Raw genomic sequence first — 9,568 nt, forward strand, 5'->3', positions numbered from 1 at the left:
TTTGTTATAGTTGATTATAGTTAGTTTGATTGCAATGTGGTAGTTTACAGATTGAAATGACACTGCCGAAATTTAACTGTTGTTGTTGAATTGTCCGAATGAAAATGTCCAATTGATTTTTTACTTTTTGAAATGTTGTGCAAATATGTTTCAGAGGCCTCAAAGGCCTGACGGACTTAGGTTAGTGAGGGAGTCCTCTACCGGTAGTGCATGGAGGGAAAAAGAAGCACTAGGCCCTCCTATGGCTGGTCAAGGGAGAGGTGGGGGCACGAGATTTGGTAGGGTTGATACTGCGGGGGATCATCGTCACAGACGGATCCATCCTAGATGGTGGACCCGACACAGTATTAGTATCAACATCAATAGCAGCATTATGAGGAGTATCAGCCTCGGTATTAGGAGGCGTATCAGCCTCAGTATCAGGAGGCGTATCAGTATGAGCAACCTCAGTATTAGGAGGCGTATCATTATGAGAAGTCTTAGTATGAGCAGCCTCCTCATCAATAGGTTGAGGCTCAGGGGGAGCCTGGTATGGAGTTTGAGATCGAACCGGATGGCTTTCCAGGGTGCCTTATGAGTTGTCGCTTTTACCGAACTTCGGTAAACACGTGACATGCAAGATTTGGGGCGATAAAGTAGTAAGTATAATTGCTTTATTTAATTTAATGATATGTTACTTATTATTTTCCTTATTTAATGTTTTTTTTTTTACAAAATAAAAGATATTCATTCATTCAAATTGAAAGAGTACATCGATATGATGCAAATTCGCTAAAAACAAATAGGTTGAATCTGTGAACAGGCTCACAACATCCATGTTAATAGCATAAAACGGCAAAGTACAAATGCCTACATATATGACTATATTTAAATATCCGGAATAACCATGTTTTCAGATTTGCAACGTGGATGACGCCAAAGTCATTGATTGGATCTGCACTGGATCGAAGCCGAACTGACAATCTGAAGCGATCAAATACCTGAGAGAAACAGGAAAAACAAACAACGTCGCACAAAGACGACGAACAACCAACGTCGCACGAAGACGACGAAATCACAAAATAAAAAACGAAATAGATGTGAAATCACTTATTTCAATAAAAGGAAAATAGAAAACGAGTTAGAGGGGTGATTTTGGGTCATGGTGGATGAAGGAGAAGAAACTAGAGCTTGTGTGACGACTCACAGGAGAGAAAGGAAAATAATATGTATTAATTCCTTATTTAATGTTTACGGTATTAAAATTTGAGTAAACCATCAAATTGGTCCCTATCTTTGTACCAAATTATCAATTTGGTTCCTAACTCTATTAATAACTCAAAATGGTCTTTGTCTTTGTCAAATGTTTCTCATGTTGGTCCACATGACTCTATTAGTTGTTTTGTATTTTGAGTTTTAATGGTTCAATGTCTTTTGAATATTATTTAGTGGTTAATGACATCATGTCATTTGGAATTATTAATAGAGTTGGGGACCTGTTTGAGAATTTAGTACAATGATATGGACCAATTTAATGGTTTACTCATTAAAATTGACTTATTTTAATGATTATTTCACTTATTTCATGTTTATCTTAGAATATTTCACGTTTATTTTACTTATTATTTTTTTTAACGGTGTTTGTTAGAATATATGACATTTTTTTTTACTTAGAATATTTCATGTTTAATATTGTTTGTTTTTATTACTTATTTAATTATTTGTTTATGTTACATTTTTTTTTACTTATTTCACTTATTTAATTGTTTATGTTAAATTATTTTTACTTTTTTTTTTTTTTTTGCATTTAAGTTTTAAATGGACCATAAGATTACTAGTGTCTCGCACAGAAAGAAACTTAAGCTTAATAACTTGTCATTACCGTTGCCGGTAGATGATAATCGTTGGTTCTGGGATCAAGTGAATTATGCTGGTCTTAACCTCCCCTTCTTAATACTGGGTACGAAAACATCTCTCACAAGGTAGTTTGTGCCTTGACTGAGAGATGGTATGAGGAGACCTGCAGCTTCCATCTGCATGTGGGGGTGATGACTGTCACACTAGATGATGTGGCGTGTCTTCTAGACATCCCCATCGCTGGAAGGCTCATTCAGATTAAACTAGCAAACTAATATATCAATTATGCTGGTCTTACCCCCCTTCTTAATAGACTAGCAAACTTATATGTAAATTAGATTAAACTCTCTTTTGATAATCAACATGAGTTTTTAGGGAATTTGACTATATATTGTATCATATATAAGTTATAGTTTATAATAATACCATTTAAATATGCAAAAAATTAATTTATACTAATAAACTTAAATTACTGAAAAAGTTAACACGTTTTTATTTTAATATAAAGTACAAAATATAATATAATAATAAATAATATTATTCATATTTACTTAAATAGGCCAGCCTAATAGGCATAAGAGACTTTTTGAAAAGTATGTGGCCTGACCTATTAAGTTAAATAGACTTTTAAAAAAGCTCATACCTTCTCTATTTAAGAAAAAAGTCTGACATGTCGTAGGCTATGCCGTAGACCCTTGTAGATCGGTCTGACTTATTCCCATTCCTACCCCTATCACTAGGCCGGTTACACCCTCATATACGATGTGTTGTAAATGTCTCCCTAATGTTATTTTATTGAATTTTGATATTTTTTTTATTGCCTCTGCCTTATAATTATGACTAATATGTGATTATGCGATCTAATTATATTTAACCATTTGAACGTAATATTTGATTATATGGATGTTAACAACGATCTTTCAAAAAAAAAATGGATGTTACCAACGTGAAACCTTATACAATTCATTGTGGAGGGCGTTCTACATGCACTGTAACAGTGTTTCGTATAATCCTTAGCCAACGACAAATCTACAAGGCTCTTTTGAGAGTGTTAATTTGATTTGATTCAATGAAGTTTGTTTGAATTAAGGTGTTTTTGAAATTTTATTTGATCATTTATATGCACACGTTACCAATTTCCAACTAGGCACAAAACCAGGAAGGAAAAAAAAAGTGTTTTGGCAGTTTAACAAACAGCTAGTGTGTAATTGATACCCCTCCGTTCCAAATTGTACGTCACTTTAGAAAAAATATTTGTCCTAAATTATATGTCACTTTACAATATCAATGAAAAATTAATGTTACTTTTCATATTACTCCCTCCGTCCATAATTATAAGACCCTTTTGAAAAAAAAATTTGTCCCCTTTTTATAAGATCCTTTTGTTATTTCCAACTATATTAATTATTTTTTTACATACATGCCCCTATTTATTATACATTTTTTTCTTCAATCAACAATAAATAACATGTTGAAAAGATAAACTAACCTTCTTTCTTAAAGGATAAAATTGTAAAAACAATAGTGATTACAAATAACTTTAATACAAATATCCACTATCTTAATTCCCGTGATTTTGGCAAAAGGGTCTTATATATAGGAACGGAGAGAGTATATCCTTAACTATTTATTACTCTCTATTCTTTCAATTCCTTCATTTATCTTTTCTATATCATTTATTGAGGATAATTTTGTAAAACAACTCATAATATCTCTTTCCCACACAATATTAATTACATTTTTTAATATATGTGAAATGCCTAAAACGTCATACAATTTGGGACGGAGAGAGTATCATGTTTGCTTTAGTCAAAAGTGTATTTTTTTTGCAAGTTAAAACCTTGTAACTATGATTGAAGAATATAGTAGCCGAAGAATTAAAGATTTAACTCTTTCTTGGTAAAACTACTCAAAAAATGGAAAAGCCACACGTCTCAGTTTATGTAAAACATGTATCGCTACATGAAAGGTTTTGACGTGAAAAAATTAAACTTCAGAATTAATAGGTGTCATTTGCATGATCAAACTTCTCGCACACATCGACTGGATGACGTGTTATGACAAATTCGAGTTAAAATCCTCTCCATTTATATGCATCTTTATTTCTTTCTTTTGGAGAGATAAATATACAAAATATTTAAAAAAATATAAAATATTAATGATGGTGGAATCTACTGTCTATTTTTTATGTCTATCTCTTTTCAAATTGCATTCTTCTCCATTTATTTTATCAAATGGAGATGATTCTAACCCGACAAATTCATAATAGGTGTCATTTGGAAAATCAAACTTGAGACAGATGGACTAGATGTCATGTTGCATGGCAAATGCATCATACTATATACAGATAATTAATCTAGTTATTAAATGTTACAAACTCCCAGCTCCTAAGAAATTAAAGACAATTAAGTCATGGCTTGGAATTCACCAGTAATTTGCCAAATGGTTATACCAATTTCCAATGTGTTCTTTTAGTAGTAGTAACAAGTTTCAAACGTGTCAAGGTTATAGCACATTAAAAATATTTAGGAATACGTTAAAAAAGAAAACAATTGTTAAATTCTACGTGGAAAAAGTTACTTTTTAGCATTTCAATAAGTCAGATACACAAGTTCTAACATAAAATTTTTATTTTTAGTTTCTTAACAAATGTCTAAGGCTACTTGTTAGCATTTTCTATAATTTTTTTAATGTTTAAATTTTTTTTTTAATACACTACAAGAAAAGATGCAATTAGCCAGTGAACTATGCCGGTATCAAGGAGCAAGAACTCCTAACAAATTTACCAGGAGCAATGCCAGGGATGCCCCTCGCAAAATGACTTTAGATCTAATGTACCATTTTTGTCAAGTGAAAACTCTTTTACTTCTCATAAAACTACCATTTTGTCAAGTGAAAACTCTTTTACTTCTCTCTCTCTTCTCTCAGATCTAATGTATCGTACTACTGTGTTGTCGCTTCTCTCTTCCTTCCCATCAGATTCAAACTCTATATTTTTCCCAAAATTGTCTAAATCATCCAATTTCTCCATCGATAACCTCCGCTCCCAATCGAAGATGTTTACAAAATTGTCTAAAGTTCTATATTAAACAAACATATGTACTCATTAATCTTGTCAGCAATTGTAGAGTTAGATTACAAACCAGTTGTTAATAGTCTTAGATTCTTAGTGTTGATCACTTGGAGATAATAGGAAAATTGATTATTAAAATTATAAACTTTGATTAAAATAGTATTAATGTTTTGTCGTTGTAGGGAATACGATAATAAAACTGTAAAATGTCATTCAAAATAGTTTCTATGTCAATTTTTATCTTTATGAATTTTATGACGAAACACATTAATTGAATATATACTTATTTGATTTAAAATGAGTGTTGTTTACGGTTATCGTATACAGAATAAGAATAAGGAATACAATAAAGTAAGTAATCAAAAGAAATGTCATTTTTATTAAATTAACCTTATCAATTATTGGTGTGTATATAAACATCACAAATGTAAAGTAAAAAAATAATGTTTTGGAGTAGTGTATTAGTCCTAATTAGATGACATAATTGAAAAAAAAATTGATTATACATCGAAAAGTGAAAGATGACATTCATTCCAAAACAAATTTTTTTGTATTCATTATAAAATGCAAGAGTATATATATATAGGTCATGCTAAAATGTGCCTTAAATTTACATATTAAAGATTTCACTTATAGCAAATGTTTATTGAAGAAATTTTTTTTTGTTTTCAACTTTAAAAAAAAATTGGCGTAATTTTCAAGACATAATTTTTACATTGAGTTTATTAAAATGTGTCTATAAAACACATAATTTCTCCTTTTGTGTGAAATATTTTTCGCACAAATTGACGCAATACTTTCAGACCAATTCTAGACGAAATTATGTGTATAGTCCTAATTAACCGTTCCAAATCCATTTAAAAATTTAGTATGATTTGAAACATAATACGTTTTGTCCAACAAATTTGCCAAAAAACTCCATACTTTTATTATTTTTTTTTGGGGATTTGAACCCAGACTTTATATATATTATGCATTGTCCAACCAATTGAGCTTAACTTACAAGGATCCATAATTTTATTATTGAAAATAAAGAAATAGTTTAGAGATTTACAGAATAATTAAACTAAAATCATGATATTTTTAATATATATTTTTTTGGGTAAATTGAACTATCTCTATAGTGGAGATTAATCTCTAAAAAAATTGAGATGCATATAATAAGTGGTTAATCTTCTGTATCTAACTTTTCTCACTTAACCGCACCATTTTGGTTATTTTAGTATATATTTCATATATGTATTTTTGGTGGTGTATATTTCATAGATAGTTTAATATTTTCTTTTGACAAGAGATAGTTTAATATATGGTGAGGCCCACCGAATTCACTTTATATACAAGGCAAGAATCCTTCATCTTCCTCATACACACATACTAATAATCAAGCTTTGAGCTTCTACAATGCAGTTCATACATCTATATGTTTTCTCTCTATTTTGTGTAAGCTATTTTCTGCTTTGCTTGTTTCAACTTCTTCCAATCAATTTTTGTGCTTTTCAATGTATCATTTCCGTTTGTGTTGCAAATTATACTAACATATTTTATTTGCTCTTTTTAAGTTGTTATTTTTTTTTTTGGTGGCTGGGATTCGAACCATAAATCTTGCATATTTTATGCATTGTCTATATCAACTGAGCTAATCTCAGGAGGACTCTTTTTAAGTTGTTTAACAAGCCTTAAGACACAAATTATGATTATCCTTCATTGATTTAATAGTTATTCTAATCCAATGACACTGATAAAACACAGTAATATTTGCAGTTGGCTCTTGTGGGAATCAATGCATCACAGTCAGAGGAAAGCTATTGGAAATCCATTTGGCCCAACACTCCTCTGCCCAAGGCTCTGTCGGATTTGTTGTTGCCCGGTTAATAAATGAATAATTTACTCATTTTATCTTTAGTAGAGTAGTCTTTTGATTAAAAATTATCTCTTAAAATAAATAAGTGAGAAGATTAAAGTTCCTACTTCAGCCGTATATAGAATACAATGTCATTATATTAATTAAGTTAAGTTTATGGAGACTTTTGTTACTCATTTTAAATAAGTTTTTGATCTTTATAAACATCTCAAATTTTGTGTTAGTGTTTCTAAAACTTTATTGCAAGTTAAGTTCCTCTAAATATTTTTGTCACGAATTTTTGTCAAATCAATTCATATGCACTTTTCACATTTTGAATGATTTTTTTACATAGATATTTATAATATTACAACAATCTCCTTCTTAAAAAATATATTATAATGATCTCTCCCACATTTTTTTTAATAAGATGGTCTTATAAAAGGTAGAAATTATTTGATGTTGACTTATAAAACTTATATGTATCTTTCATTTAAGGTTTTTCTTTTGAATATTTATGTATTATCTAATACTTCACCATTCTCTATCATGGTATATTTGTAAAAATATCAAAAAAGTTGCAACAACTAATAATTTTATTTTTTTTGTTTGTTTTTCTTTTGGTCTAAATTGCTAGTCCAATAATACTACTAAAAAAATAAAACTCAGTGAGAAAAATTTAGAGAGGGAAAACGTAAAATTGCTCTCTAATACAGTCATTAAATTTTGTGATCAAGGAATTTATGAGGGGTTTTATTTTTTCCCACACTAATTTTCCTCCCTAATTTTGCTTTTTCTAGTAGTGTAATTGGGAAAGGATGATACTTTGATATATAGTACTAGAGTTATCATCTAAAAAATATATACTAGTACAAGAATTAATTTTATTTTCCTTATCCATAAATATATTATTATATTATTTATGCGTTGAGAGTTACTTTCAATCTTTGATGGTGCAGAGAGCGGAACCAATGTACCCATAAGAGGTGAAGAAAGTAAGCAGTATTGGACATTTTTTTTCGAACATGACCTATATCCTGGAAATAAAATTAACTTAGGCATTTGTGAATGGAGAAATGAAAAAAATAATTCTGATGACAACACAAAAGAAAAAACAAGACAATCTTTTGGAGCTCGCATATGGCCTAAGCAATCAAGTGATGCTTTTAAATCTGGTGATGAAAAAGAGCGACAACCTCTTACAACTCGCATGTGGAATGAAAAAGAGAGACAACCTCTTATAACTCGTATGTGGGGTGAAAAAAAGAGACAACCTCTTACAACTAGTATGTGGGGTGAAAAAGAGAGACAACCTCTTACAACTCGCATGTGGAATGAAAAAGAGAGACAACCTCTTACAACTAGTATGTGGGGTGAAAAAGAGAGACAACCTCTTGCAACTCGCATGTGGAATGAAAAAGAGAGACAACCTCTTACAACTGGCATGTGGAATGAAAAAGAGAGACAACCTCTTACAACTCGCATGTGGGGCGAAAAAGAAAGACAACCTCTTACAACTCGCATGTGGGGTGAAAAAGAGAGACAACCTCTTACAACTCGCATATGGGGTGAAAAAGAGAGACAACCTCTTACAACTCGCATGTGGAATGAAAAAGAGAGACAACCTCTTACAACTAGTATATGGGGTGAAAAAGAGAGACAACCTCTTACAACTAGTATGTGGGGTGAAAAAGAGAGACAACCTCTTACAACTAGTATGTGGGGTGAAAAAGAGAGACAACCTCTTACAACTCGCATGTGGGGTGAAAAAGAGAGACAACCTCTTACAACTAGTATGTGGAATGAAAAAGAGAAACAACCTCTTACAACTCGCATGTGGGGCGAAAAAGAGAGACAACCTATTACAACTCACATGTGGGATGAAAAAGAGAGACAAGGGCTTGACAACTATTGTAGAAGCCCATCAGCTATAGGAGAAGATAAGTATTGTGCACTATCCCTAGAATCAATGGTAGATTTTGCCATTTCAAAGCTTGGGACCAACATTAAGGTGATTTCAAGTTCCTTTGCCAAAAATAAGGACCAATATGTGGTGGATGAAGTGAAAAAAATTGGAGACAAAGTGGTGATGTGTCATAGATTAAATTTCAAAAATGTTGTATTTTATTGTCACCAAGTTAATGCAACTACAACTTACATGGTGCCATTGGTGGCTTTAGATGGAACCAAAGCTAAGGCACTAACTGTCTGCCACCATGATACAAGAGGTGTGGATCCTGATGTGCTCTACGAAATTCTCAAAGTCAAGCCTGGAACTGTCCCTATTTGCCATTTTGTTGGTAACAAGGCCATTGCTTGGGTACCCGATAGTGATGTGAATGATCATCCTTGTGTCATTTAAATGCTATTTGGTTATCCTATATTTTACTTTCCAAGTCTTGCATAGGGAGGCATATGATATGATGCATGTGCAAGTGTCAAATCTTATGCATAACTCATATGAGTTTTATCTATCTAAGTTTTCTAAATAAAACTAGTTCTAAACTAATTAGAACTATTGGTGAGAACATAAGGTTCTTGTGTCTTTGATGTTAAGAAATTTCTATCCTTGTTAGGGTTGAACTAAATTTGCCAATCACAAAGACCTATCGTTTCACTTAAATCTTAAAAGATACTAATGAAGTTGTGTGCTTAATGACTTGTCTTAAAAGTCATTAAAATTTAAAACTCCTCTAAAATACATATCACTTCAATATATCATATCTGTTAACAATATTTATTGACACAATTTTCTATTGAAAAAATGTTTACAATAGTTTGAGGTACGGATCCATCTGTTCCAATAATTTGAGGTGAAG

At 31.3% G+C, this 9,568-nt stretch overlaps 1 protein-coding gene across 1 annotated transcript; it reads left to right on the forward strand.

Moving 5' to 3' along the window:
* Positions 1-5,206: 5,206 nt before the first annotated feature.
* Positions 5,207-9,352, forward strand: LOC120577473 (uncharacterized). The gene is made up of 3 exons (XM_039829022.1): positions 5,207-5,260; positions 6,671-6,776; positions 7,709-9,352. The coding sequence occupies exons 1-3, from the start codon at positions 5,207-5,209 to the stop codon at positions 9,109-9,111; spliced, it is 1,563 nt and encodes a 520-aa protein (XP_039684956.1). The 3' UTR covers positions 9,112-9,352.
* Positions 9,353-9,568: the final 216 nt, after the last annotated feature.

This window comes from Medicago truncatula, chromosome 8 (assembly GCF_003473485.1).
Source record: "Medicago truncatula cultivar Jemalong A17 chromosome 8, MtrunA17r5.0-ANR, whole genome shotgun sequence".
Classification (NCBI taxonomy): Eukaryota; Viridiplantae; Streptophyta; class Magnoliopsida; order Fabales; family Fabaceae; genus Medicago; species Medicago truncatula.